Source organism: Cnephaeus nilssonii (assembly GCF_951640355.1).
Source record: "Cnephaeus nilssonii genome assembly, chromosome: 8".
Taxonomy (NCBI): domain Eukaryota; kingdom Metazoa; phylum Chordata; class Mammalia; order Chiroptera; family Vespertilionidae; genus Cnephaeus; species Cnephaeus nilssonii.
This window is the reverse complement of record NC_137079.1, coordinates 30,695,996-30,710,006: the sequence shown is the minus strand read 5'-3', so window position 1 is coordinate 30,710,006 and position 14,011 is coordinate 30,695,996. Positions and strand designations below refer to the sequence as shown.

The window sequence follows — 14,011 nt, the reverse complement described above, 5'->3', positions numbered from 1 at the left end:
ATCTCTAAATTTCCTCTGTATAAGTTTGCTAAATATTCCTGCCAAGCTATAAATTTGTCTTCTAAGATACTTTATATACAGATATACGTATATGTAATTTTTTCCTAAATAGTTTTTTTGTTTACCAACTTCAAGAATGACTGCTTCTGATTATTTGCAAGCTCCAAAACTAAAGATAAAAAAGTGGAAGAATACCTAAAACGTGACTTACCTTACAGAGTATTAAGTCCTCAAAGTGACATACCAGATCTTGTGACAAATACACACTACCCTGTGGGTCATGGAGACCAGCGGAGGCCAAATCACAGTGCAAGTGGAACAGTATAGCAAACATCTACCTTCCCGGATGTGAAACTATGTTTTACTACCAGACCAAAAATTGTTATAAGCTCGGGGACATTCATGGGAAACAAAGAAATCAGGCACAGGGGCAGATTTTTTTTTTAATAGTTGTATTTCCAACAGGTACAACAAACAAGAAGAATCTTTCTAATTCATGGAAGGTAAACCTGGGCATGCAGAAATGTTATCGATACACATTTATATTTGAGCTGTCAACACTGCCCTCTTACATTCTCCCCTTTTGTTAAATGGCCAAATCTTCAAAGTAGCAATACAGGAAAAACTCCACCTTCACTGTACCAGAATCCTCCGGGCACAGTACCACCTTAAGTGAAGGTCTCTCTTGAGGTGCTTTCAGCCATAAAAAAAGAAAACATGTTAAAGAAAGTAAACACTCGCCTACAAAGTGGTCTCACCTTCGGTTCTAGCTTTCTTCACTTCAAAGGGTTCCGAATCTTCCAAGCATCTCTTTCGATTTGTTCCCATACTAACATGATTAGGAAATATATTCTGATGGCCCCCATTTAAGGTGCCATTATTATAGAAACGGTTCAGATGACAATTCTGGAGGTTCAAGAGAAACTGGGTACATTCTTGGAAACCCTGGGTTTGAGCAATGTCTGCTGCTGTCAGGCCACTGGCATTTCTCAGGCTGTACAACACAAAAACACTGAATTACATCCCATTAGCATTTTCATCTGGTCTCTGCTCCTGCCGAACTGACTAACTATCTGAAGGTGATATGAAAGAGTATATAGATTTATAGCAAGTCTTCATTAAAGAAGGCGTTACTTATCCTAGCTCTGTAACTAACTTCTCTCTTATGCACATTTGATTACTAAGCAAGATTTGGGCGATAGTAATTTAAAAATCAATATAGTAAACTTTAAAAAAAGGCATCTTCCTATTTAACGTCTCAAAATCATTTTTTGTTAGTCTGAAGAACCTAAATTTATGCTAACTTCAGACTTAACCTGAATTCTATATTATCAGCATTTAATTTTAATAATCCATTCCTTTAGCTTGAGTAAAATCATTAACAAACAAACATGTACTGAAATTGTCCATGGCATTCATAACAATTGGCTTCCTAAAAACAAAGGTATGCAATTGCTTACCAACAAGCCAGATTTTATGTGACACTATAAGTGGAAGTTTAGAAGGATGTCCTGACATTAAAATAATTTGTCATTAGGCTGGAGATGTGAAAAGCTGAGGGTTTGGGTTTTTTTGGCCTTGCTTAGGAAAACTTGTAGGAGTTGGCATTCTAGAGCATTATGAGTGGATAGTTCTTGTGAAAGCCAAATACTATTCTAGGAACTCATGCCCTAAGGCTAAGAGTCCCACTACTGAAAAGAATCAACATCTTACGTGGTTAATATCACAAATAAAGGTCTGATATCTTCTATAGTAGCTAAGATTCAAATTAAAGGAGGAAGTGGTGGTGTAATTGAAAGATCTGAATAAGATGAATATAAAAGAACCAGTTGAGCTTAGAGATCTAATTAGGAAACAATAAACATTTAAAGAACAAAAGCAACTCCACATTGAAGTTCCCCTGGAGAACAAGAAAATACACTGCTCTGTGAAATAAATCTGTAAAAAAAAGCAGAATAGGTTGTTAGCTACAGGTTGATAAACTGAAATTGCAGAAATACCAAACAGCAAAGATATCTTCATACCTACTCAGTAAGCTATGCTATATGAACAGAGCAAAGGTATGATCAAATAAGGCTTTATTTTGTGTAATTGAAATAATCAATGCAGAACCTTTGATTTCTGTTTCCTAGGTTAATATTAATGCCAAAAAAGAAACCTTTTTTTTTTTCCAGAGAGAAAACTGCCAAATCAGGGTCTTTCATTTTCAAAGATAAAAATAAGCCTTGAGTTCATATTTCCAGCCATCATACTCATAACACTCCACCTCCGAAACGAATAATCTATATATTCTTGGATAATCATTAAACATCTCTTCACTTCTTAGAAGAAGACATAAAGAAATGTATTATACATCTTGAAGAAAGGCAAAAGCCCAGACTCAATTTTATCAGATATAAAAGAGACAAGTCTTATGAATTCCAGAAACCAACAATATTTTCTTAAACATAGAAGGCAGTTGTGTGCAGCTACTGGGGACTAAAATTGACATTTTAATTTTACCTCATGGGTGTGAATTCTAATGAATATTATTCTAGAATTCTTAATGTTTTTATTTTGATACATAAATTAAATGGAAACTAAATACTGAAATTTGGGCAGAGCAAATTACATGCATACAAAATAATCATATTCTTGATTTTTAATATCAACTTGTTATTCAAATGTAACATTAGAGTGTATAGCTGGACTATTTTTAAATGATGCATTTCATTTTCAGAAGATATCACATGTAAAGATGGTCCAGAAAGGTCTACTTCTTCAAGAATGTAAACACAAAAACAAAAGTTGCCACCTGAAAATTTTTTTTAAAATCTTAGCTTTTCCAAATTTGAAAAGATGAAGACCCAGAACATAAGCAAACTTTATACAATGATCATTTCTACAGGTAAGTATGGATTTGCTCTCTAAAATCAAAGAATACAGAAATGAGAGGTTGATGCTTAAAATTAGAACAATAAAGTTGACAGTAAAGATTACTCCTTAGTGGATCACAGAATAAAAAGGAACAGTACATAGATTTTAAAAAATGGAATCTACAACCATAAATGCCAGTTCACCAAGGAAAACTTGTGTAAGGAGCATGCCAACATTTTGAAGTTGCTGAAAAGAATAACATTCAAAATACACCCAATTCCTTTACTCTTCATTCAGAAACTTAACAGTAGACTGAATTTGGGCTAGAATAGCAGTTTACTGTTCTTCCAAGGAAATATAACCTTAAAGAAAAATAAGCAACAAATTAGTGCCAATATCCAGAGACCGTAGAGATTGTAAATGTTTAAGTGGGATTATCTGCCTTAATAAAAGACTTAGACATCACCACCCTACCTCCTCCCTTACCAAAAGTAGTCAAACACTTGCACATCACTTGATTGAGAAAGAGCCAACCAAATTTCCAAGTTGTGTCAGGTATTATCTTCAAAACTCCAAAGAAGTAGAGCCAACTCAGGCTATATACTCCCTATGCATGGACCAACCAAGTAAGAGAGAACAGTAACAAGTCAGACTGGTTCCTCACATAACTTTGGGGTACCAGAAGTTAAGTGATCCAAAAGGAAGGTCTAAATATTCTATAAAATGTATGGACAGATCATAATCTGGGACATTTGATGACTGTGGAAGAATTAATGGGGAGATTATAATTTTGGCGATATCCCTATAGTATTATAGGAAATAGACATACAGTATCCTTTCTCTACTTCTAAGGAGCTATAGAAGATTTCAAATATATTATTTCTCAGCTTACTAAAGACTGAATACTGGTATACATAATATATAGTTTACTTTAATAGACTTTATATTACTCTGAAGCAAAAGATCTGTTAACATCTGTTACTGATACACAACAACCAAAACCACTAGTCCCCTCTTCTGCCTCTAAATGTTTTCCTTCCCTCATCTCCTCTCCTACTTACTTACTAATACATTCATTCCTCCATTCCACCCCTGTGGAATGTTTAACTCCCTAATTCTGCTCTGCTCACATTTAAAAACTTACAAGTGGCTGCTCAATTATAGAATGCACATTACAAAAATTGACTGGAAAGGAACATTAGGGATCATCTAATTCAGGGGGAGGAACTTTTCTTTTTCTGTAAAGGGCTAGGAAATAAATATTTTAGGTCTTAGAAGCCACCGACTCAATCACAACTACTCTGTCATTTCAGCCTGAAAGCAAGTCTCAGACAATATATAAACAACTGAGCTTGTGTATTAACAAACCTTTATTTGTGAGTACTGAAATTAGAATTTCATATAATTTTATGAATCATAATTTTTTTTTTTGTTTTTTGGTCAACCATTTAAATATGTAAAAATCATTCTTAGTTTATGGGCCATTCAAAAACAAGCAGGAGGCTGGATCTGTTAACAAACTAATCAATCTAGTAAAGACTTTTTCTATTTTATGCATTATTCAATTCAAACAAACAACTCCCCCCCCCCCCCCCGTCTTTATAAGTCTTAATTCCTCAAACCACTTTTTAATGTTAAATAAGTAGAGAGGACTTTCATATGAACTATAGAGGCTGAAAAATCACATGGGTTTCCAAATAAAAACTGTAATAATCATTACATGGTACCATTCTCAAACACTTTTAATGTTTAACAAAAGCAGCTCAGGTCTTTAAATTCTTTTTTCATATAAGCTGTCCTATTTGCTAATAAGCATGTCTCAAATGTTTTAAAATTTTGTTTTAAGAGCTGAAACACTAATCCTGGTTACATATCACCAATTCATTAACCCTTCAAACTCTATTTATAGTGCTCCAAGTTTAAACCTAAGCTATCCCGTTATTTTCCTAAAACTCCATGGGAGCTGGGCACATGAATGCAGCTTAAGATTGACAGGTTCTATAATAACTTCACATTAAATGTGGTACTTTGTTCTTTTAGAGTACTTTTTAAACAGTCAAGCTTTCACCTTTCAATCAATCCATAGGTATTCACTGTGGTGTGATAGAGCACATTGCATTAACTGCTGGCCAATGCTATGAACCTCAAATGAGGTACTGATAAAGACAAAAGTTAATCTGAACTGCAGTCTTTACACACACTAGCCCAAAGAAAAATTTACAGTATCTGAAAGAAAATGTTCAAAATTACTCTCTAAAACTTTATTTTGCATGAAAATATTTAGTATAGACATTAAACTAAATCTTTTTTAATTTGGCACCTTTAGTTTGATGCACTTGGGCACACAGACTACACCTAGTCTAAAATTTTTCTTTGTCCATTTCTGAAAACAAGAGGACCCACATGGGACCAAGTTGTTCTATAGCTCTAGTTGACCCTCTCTGGTCCTAATATCCACTTTAAAAATCTTAGAAAATGAGATTTAAAGAAATCAGGTATTCATCAACTTGATGTTCAAATCAGGTCTAGTTTGTTGAAGTACATGAAAATTGACATTATCAGATTTTTAGGCTGATAAGACAAATTTGCTACTACTTATTATGGAAGTGATCTGTAGGTTCTAGTTCCTGTAACAGTCAACATGAAACAAAATCTTTAGGCAGACCACCCATTTTCTCCAATGGTTCTTAGTATTCTTTCAAAATTGGAATATGAAAACATGGAAAGACATAGACTAACCTGTGCTATGAATTATTTGCTCTGCTAAATAACTGGAAAAATCAAACTGATATATTTTTTAATTTTACTAACGTTAAAAACATAAATGCTTATATAGTATATTTTCTGTAATAAAATTCTGAATAGAATATTAAATTTATTATACCTAAGAACGTCTCTTCAAAGAACTTTAAAATAAATTCCACTATACTGCTAGCCAATCCCCCATCTAATTTCCACTTATAGTGTCACATAATTAGAATACACGAGAAGCCATTCTAGTAACAGTTTTTATTTTTAATTTGAAAAACCACGGATCAGGAAATACCTGAAATATAGATTTTAGAATCTGAGTTGTCACATCACCTTCAGGATGTTTTCTTTTTGTTAATGCCATGTGACAATAAAAGATAACCACAATTTTCATATAAATAATATTTCTGTTAAAATTCTGATCTCAACTTAACTATTGTTAGTTTACAAATAAAAAGGTAGATATCATAAATTAGGGTAAGCAAAGCATGCAAATCTAAAGAATCTATATCTGAATTCCTAGATTAGCATTAAAACCAATCACCGCAACAAATACCTCAACAGTATGCCTCGTGTGGAGAAAGGAAGCCATACTGAACATTCAATGCCACAACTGTAAGGTTTTCGGAGAAGCACCTGTGGCAGTTTCAGCAGTTTCTATATGGAATGCTCCCCCTTTCTAGGATTACTTGAAAAAATCAAGTCAATTCGAATTACGTAGCTGTAAAACATTGACATGTGTAGTTTTTACAGATTCAGAATCTTCTGTGTGATTTAAAAAGGGCAATGGTTCATAAAACAGGAAACTTAAATAATAAGGGATCACATATTTGCAGGCAACATTTGGATTAAAAATACATATACATACATGAAGTGCAGAAGCACACTTATTGAGCATAAGCCATTGTCATGTGACCTCCTTGACCAAAAGCTATTGCTCTAAAACACTGCCTCCTCAATCACTTCTAATAATTTTTAGCATGAAGCCAATTTAATTATGTCAATATTTCAACAAAATTTAACAGTATGGACTAAAAACCATTAACTCACGATTCTGGTTACTTTAAAATTTGGTATGCTGTATCTCAAATACATTAGTAACTATTCCTAGATGGAAATAAGCAAATACATGGAATCATTAAAAAAAAAAGATTAAAAACATTACTAAATGTCCATTTGTACAAACAAAACAATAGCAAACATCATAAGATTTCTTCAGTAAAAGAAAAATGTATATTTTTAACCCTTTGGTATCCAAATTCTTAAATAATTATGAAAACTTTCTTAAATATATTCTTTAGGTAACAATAGGGAGACACTATTTTTTAAAGTTTCTATCTTTAAAAATTTGGTGCCAAGTTTTCATTTTAAGTTCAACAACTGATGAAGATAGTTTTACATTGCAACTGAACCCCAATTATGTTTGCATACATTAAAATATGAGTATAATTCAAATATTCTGATGAAATATTTAACATGCTCCCACTATATTTAGCAAAGGTAAAATATATTTGGATTTAGAAATCATTAGTTTTATTCAAAAACATTCTTTGTAAAAGCAGGAGTTAAACAAATATTAAAACCTATATATTACTCAAGCATGAAAAATAAAATTTGTCAACAACTCTATAATACTGTCCAGTCCAACATCTGCTCCTGCCCAGGAAGCAGAACTTTGATAGCTATCTCAGCAAGTTAATTCCTCCACCTTGCTCATAACACTTTAATAAAAGAAAAAAAAAGACCCAGGAAATAGTAAGATCAGACAAGTTTGCCATAATGACAAGTAAAGGGCACAACACTAGGTAAGGATGATTGGAATGCAGAGGATCCAAAATCAGAAACTACTAATTCAGAGCTGTAATACTAATAAATTGCATAGTTGGGCTATTATTCTGAAGAACAAATGAAACCACCAAAAGTTCAAAAAATAAAAAATGTAATTAAAAAAAGAAATCACAAATTTCAAAGTAAACCTGGGTTATTTTGCCAAGGGCAAGAGTTGCAAACAAACTTCTTGCACTATTATTAAAAATACTAGAAGCCTGGTGCACGAAAATTCACTTATTTTGGCAATATAAAAAAAGTCTGTTAAGATCACTTTTGTTATTATAGCCAACTGTGCCTGTTTTCTAAATTAGGCAAGATTTTTTTTAGAGTGAGTCACTGAGCTTGTTTATATAAGGCTATAGAAGCTTCTCCAGCTAAGTTCTTCTAGGGATCACACTAAGTTAAAATATATGTAAGCCTATTTGAAGATCTGGTTGCAACAGAATCAATGGATTCTACAGAAAGCTATGAGACTCTGTCATACCTAAACACTGCCACCTATATAATGCGGTATTAAAATGGACTAGCAAATTTGCCTGATATGCAAGTAATTCTGGTTTTACTCTGACTCCTGCTAACTCCTCCCACCCCTTTTTTTCACTCCAATGCATTAAAAAAAAGGTACTTTAATATCTGGTTGACATGGAAACATTCTCAACTTCAATCTCTCAAGAAAATAAGTACAAAGTAACCAAAATTAATTGGTGCACAAATACTAAAAGTAAAAATAATACAAGACTCAAAATCTGCACTTTACATTGTTAGTAAAAAGGTCTGCTTCATTATCAGTAGATAGTAAGTTTTCAAGCATCTTTTTCTGAAATCACATTAAGACAACCTTATATTGTTACTAATTTGATCACAAAAGAAAAACAAGGCAACAACTTTCACATGTCAGTACATGCCCTTCTTCCACTCAAAAACCCTAAGTGTGGAGTAGGCAGCATTCAAATATTAGCTGCAATGAAAAACTGAACTGCCATACAGGATGATCAACTTAATGAAACCCCCGTACTTGTCATACTTGAGAAAAAAATGAGAATGAGAAGCATTGTAGAGGTGTAGATCATTTAAAGTACACAAACATTTAGTCTGGTCATAGAGCTGATGTATAACCTTGTGTATTTTTATTTTTAGATCTGAACAATGAATGGCAAATAATGACCATCATATATGATAAGTAGAAACAAAACCTCACGTGAAAAAGAAAACTTGGCACCAAAACTCAAGATGTAAAATAAGAGAAGAAAAAGAAACTCCATCAATATACTCACGTGTGGTGCTAGAAAATGTAATACGATGCACAGCAGTTGACATGCGTTATCTTACAGATGCAGCCTACATTGACAAGTTAGTTACATAACAAAGCATTCTAGCCACAGATGTGTGGTATAGCTGCCCTCACCACTATCTACCCAATGACCAAAAAGCAGCAACTTAAGACTTTGGCCACTTTATGCAGCTGATATATAAAGAGCAAAGTAGAAATTAAAAACAAAATTATTAAATCCCACCAAGTGTGATAAAATAATGATGTGAGACAATTTTTAATCTATTCAGGGGGAAAATGAAAAATTATATTATCTCCTAAGCATTATGGCATGTGATATGAAAATCTAATAATCTGGCCTGTCCTAAACGGAAAAAAAAAAAGTAACTTTAAATAAATTAATTATGTGCCCTTTGACCTTAAAATAGAAAAAGGCATTTTATTTGCTAGAACTACACTTACCACATGAGCAGCATTATACAAAACAAGTAAAATAGGTCTAAGTATCATAATTTGGGGGAATCAAACTATTACTTGTTGGTAGACTAAAACTTAAAACTATAAAAATGTGCAGAAAAAATATCAAAAAAGTAATTTACAATTTAGCTTATTGGCAAAACTGACATTTTATCTAGATGTTACAATTAAATAACCCCACATATAATTACAATAAATAATGATTACTGTGCTCTATCTCCAGGCCAAAGACTTATACTTTTAAGAATCACTTTTGGCTAGGTGGCTCAGGCTAAACATTTCTTCTAAAAAATATCTGAAAGTTCAGTCAAGGGAAATCACCATAATGCAGGGTCTCGAGGGAGTGGCTCTTATACTGAAAAACAGACTGGCACTTGAGGTCATGCTCAGTCACACTTGGTGGAAAAGAGACACTCGAGGGTCCTGTAACCAAGGACAGAATTGTAAATAAAATGATCTCATTTTAAAGACACCTATTAAAAGGACATAGCAATAGGTATTTATTGGCTTAAAGGATTAAGCTATCCATTAAAATAAATAAATAAAACTAACATTTTAGTAATAAAATGTTCAGGACCAATTAAAATTGTTTCAAAAATAAGTCATTAAAAAGATCAACCTCTAATTATTATTTCAATAAGTGACAATTAAGCAATTTAATCAATTATTTTATATGACTCTGTATCTTATAACCAAAGCTTGTTATTAAAGGTAAGTTTTTAATCTAAATAAAGCTAAGAAAACTGCATATATATCTTTGCTTTTAAAGTAATCAATTGAGAATTAACTCAATGTTTTTAACATTGTATAATATGTATTTAATTGTTTTTACATTACCTTAAGTTATAACTACATATGAAATCACAAGGCACCCTGAAACGTAAGTTAAAATGCAAGTCATATTTATAAAACTAAATCACTACATAAATGACCCAAGCCCAACTAATGACTAATCTTAATCCTAAATGAAACAGAAGCTAAGATACTAAAAGCCCAATGACAGCCCCTGGTATTAGACAGGTTTTGCATTAACCTATATGGTTTTGCTCTCCAGGGTCTATTTTCAATATTTATTATAAGACAGAGTCAAACAATGAAGTGGAAACCAAAGGGTTAAACTAAGTTAGTTTTGTGGGTTTTATTTTTCCCAAAGTCTAAAATTTCACATTGCCAATAGAATAAAGTGGTTTGTAATTAATTTTTAAGAAATATTCAAGACACTCAAGATAAAACAAAAAAGCTGATATTATCATAGTTATTTTGGTTATTATAGCTCTATAGCTTACACTCAACATTTAAGGGTGAAAACCGCATCCATTTTGTTAATGCTGTGAACTGCAGAAGAAAAATTTTTATCATATAAATCTTTGAGAGAAAGTATATACAAATGAATTTACTACCTAAAATAAATGTATAATGCCATGACTAGCTAATGATTTACATACAAAATAACACTTAAAAATACACTCAAATATTTTGTTTTACCAAACTACAAATAAGCTAGTTGATGTAAACTGGGCCAAAACAAAGATATTCTAAAATGCCATCATATCAAAAGCTCAGAGAGATTTAGAAGTCTTTATTGTAAATAGTCATATTTTACAAGGAGTTATAAAATCATCAAAAGTTATAATAGGCTTTAAAACATAATGTTCTCACATCTGCTAAAAGATGAGGAAATAAAAATTTAGAAAAGCTAATTGTCTGCAAGATTTTTTTTTGAGCCAAGAGGCCTGAAAATATTTTAATCCAATCCAAGGCCTTTGTTTCCAAATTACTACTTGGCAAAGAAAAGTTTGAAGACTTGCCTATGGTGATATAATTGTTAGTGGCAAAGTCAATGATGCTAGGTTCCAAACTGAATCAGTTAACTAACTGTTCTGCCCCTTCTGTTGGTCAACTTAACCCACACAATTTTGCTCATCAAAATCAACTGATCTAAAAAGCAAAATTATTACTAACATTAAAAACAAAGTTCAGGACTTTGCTTGCTCTAAATACTGTTTCTAAACACAACACCCTTAACTACATCTTGGCTGGGAAGAATAAACAAAGACACTTACTCGATGTGAGCCCCGTTAGCTACAAGGGCACTGATGCAGTCTAGGCTTCCAGAGCGAGCCGCCTTGTGAATGGGAGTCTCGCCCTCACAGTCCTGGAAAACAAAACAAAACACCACAAAAAGGGACACACACCAATATTCAGATCCAACGAGATTTCCACATTTTAAAGTAAAATTAACATAGACCATGCACCATTTCATTCATCTTTGAAATAAAACAATATGGTAAGCCAAATTTGAAGCACAACACAAAGAAATGTAGATGTGAAGAGAAAATAAGAGCAGCCCAGGGTACAGGCACACTTTGATCAAGAACAAAAATAATCTGTGAGGCCTGTACAGCAGTGATAGCATGTACATTCTAGATCAGTGGTTCCCAATGTGGGAACATGCTCCACAGGGGGCAATTCGAGAAAGAGTTATTAACAGTGAATTTTTTGCATTTTTATGATTCTAGGGGTCTCATATACAATATATAAACATATATTGTAACACATTTATGCATTTCAATTCTCTATATGTTTTGAAACTTTATTTGCTATTTTCTCATATCACTTCATATTATTATTTTTAAACAATTTCTTAGTGATTTCTTCCTCAGTATTTAACTGTCCTTTCATTCTTTTATTTTTTTTCTTTCACGGATGCCATGTTCTTTGGAAGCTTGTTTAGACCAAGTTAATGGCCTTTTAGGCTTCCTCCATGTAAATAGTTTACTTTTTGAATAATAAGAATTATATGTCGGGGGTGGAGGGGAATCAGGATTTTAGGGATGCTTGGGGGGGCATGGCCAAAAAAAGGTTGGGCCAAGAAATAGCACTAATATCTAACATCTAGTCTAGTTTACCCATATCTACCACAAGGCTAGCTTGATTCAAGACATCACCAGTTTCTCCTTTGGATATATTTTTACCTTGAACTTGAATTTGGACTACACTGTAGAGCAGCAGTCGCCAACCTTTCGGACCTTGCGGACCACCAGTTGGCGACTGCTGCTGTAGAGAACATGGTTGAGGTTAAAGAGTCAAGAAATGATGGGAAGGGAGAACACAAGTGTCAAACATAGCCAACTAGTATAGAACTCAGGCTGTTTGTGATGAGCAAATCTGTTCAAGGACTTTTAGAAAGGCTGTATTAGAATCAGATTTATGCTTCAGAAAACAATGCTGGAAGAGGTAGAGGAAGTGAGCAGACTCAGAAAAACAATTCAATACTAATGTATTAATAAAAAAAAGGATGAATTAAGTTTACACTGCATGCATGGAAAAAATTTGAAGCACAACTTGATTTATAGGTTCTCATGTAAATTAGAGGTAAAGAAAGATACAGAATCAAGATAAGTCATTTCTGTTAAAAAGACTGATATAGGACTTTTTGACTGGGAAATTCCAAGTGGCTAAGCAGCAACAGTTCCTGAATCAATAACACTTCAATGTCACTGAAAACGGAACTTGGCAGAAGACTACCATAGTTAAGGGATAAAGATATAAAGCAGGAGTGGGGCAACTTTACAGTGTCTGATACAGTACTTGGAAAATAGCTCATTCATAAATTCAGTCAATATTTGAGCTCCTCATCAATGCATATTAAATTACAGGGGGAAAAACTAAGGTGAAGGCTAAAATAAAAAAAGAGTGGTACATTTTTATTTTACAGAAAAATGTAATATGAAAGGCCTAACAGTTTAGTGGAGGAAAAAGCATGTACAACCAACCAACCAAACAACAAAAAACCCCACAAAGCAAAACAACAACAAAAACCCTCAGAGAAAATAAAGTTTTATTTTAAGAAAGCTACCTTTGGAACAAGAAGGAAAAGGATTTTTGCTACTATTTCCAGAAGATAGTGGGATAGTAACAGATGATGAGAGCAAAACTACCTGTTCTGTGTTACACAAGGAGAACATCATTAAACTGGGAAGGGCAGAATAAATACTACTTAAAGGAAACTGTAGCCAAGAGAGTAAGAGTAGAGAGCCAATTTAAGGTTACATTTCAGACCAGTCACATTTCAAAAACACCAAATAGTTTGTAGTGTGACTCTGGGAGTATTGTTGACAAACTCTTGAGTAATAAAGGAAGAAAGCAGGAGAGGTTACTCGAAATCTGAAGACAGACAAGTCACCTTGAATTTTAATAAGGAAAAATCTTATTTCTAATCTAGGTACAAGAAACTATGGAAGCAACATCAAATGCCAGCAAAATTCTAGAAGGGGTATTAAAGAGATGACTTGCAAACACAAAAAATGGCACCCAGGGATAGTCATGACAGACCAGCGATTTTTAACCCCTGTGTTGCAGTAAGTTTTAAAACATGCAATACCTATTTAGTCAGGGGGCACTGACCTCTTTTCCCTTAGATTGTAAACAAACAAACAAACAAACAAAAAACCAGCCATCAGTGTAAATTAATCACAATTATACCTTTATGGGGTCAGATTGGCAAAAAAATTTTTTGGTGTTGCTGCAGAATTTTAGCAATTAGTTTGCGTGCCATGAGATGAAAAAGGTTGAAAATCACCGCTATAGACTTACAAAAATAAATCACTTGAAAACTAACTTCACTTCCTTGTGTAAACTTAGAACACTGAGCCTCCAGACATTACACCTAAGTTTTGGAAACTCCATATGTTGACCTTAGAGATGGCAGAAGATATTATCTATTAATCTTGAGAAATGGCTAGTCATTAACATGCCAAAAGATTAGAACAAGAAGATGGGTTAAAACTAACAAAATGTTGCCAAAACTGGTTTGGCTCAGTGGAT

At 33.2% G+C, this 14,011-nt stretch overlaps 1 protein-coding gene across 2 annotated transcripts in view; it reads right to left on the bottom strand.

Annotated features, from left to right (window-relative positions):
* ANKRD10 (ankyrin repeat domain 10) overlaps window positions 1–14,011 on the bottom strand; it is a 35,712-nt gene that overhangs the window by 13,190 nt on the left and 8,511 nt on the right. For both annotated transcript variants that reach the window (XM_079778941.1, XM_079778942.1), the window contains exons 3-4: window positions 11,248–11,339; window positions 759–994 (exon numbers count right to left, since the gene is read on the bottom strand). In XM_079778941.1, the coding sequence (XP_079635067.1) occupies window positions 759–994; window positions 11,248–11,339 (328 nt within the window). The remainder of the gene's footprint in view (window positions 1–758; window positions 995–11,247; window positions 11,340–14,011) is intronic.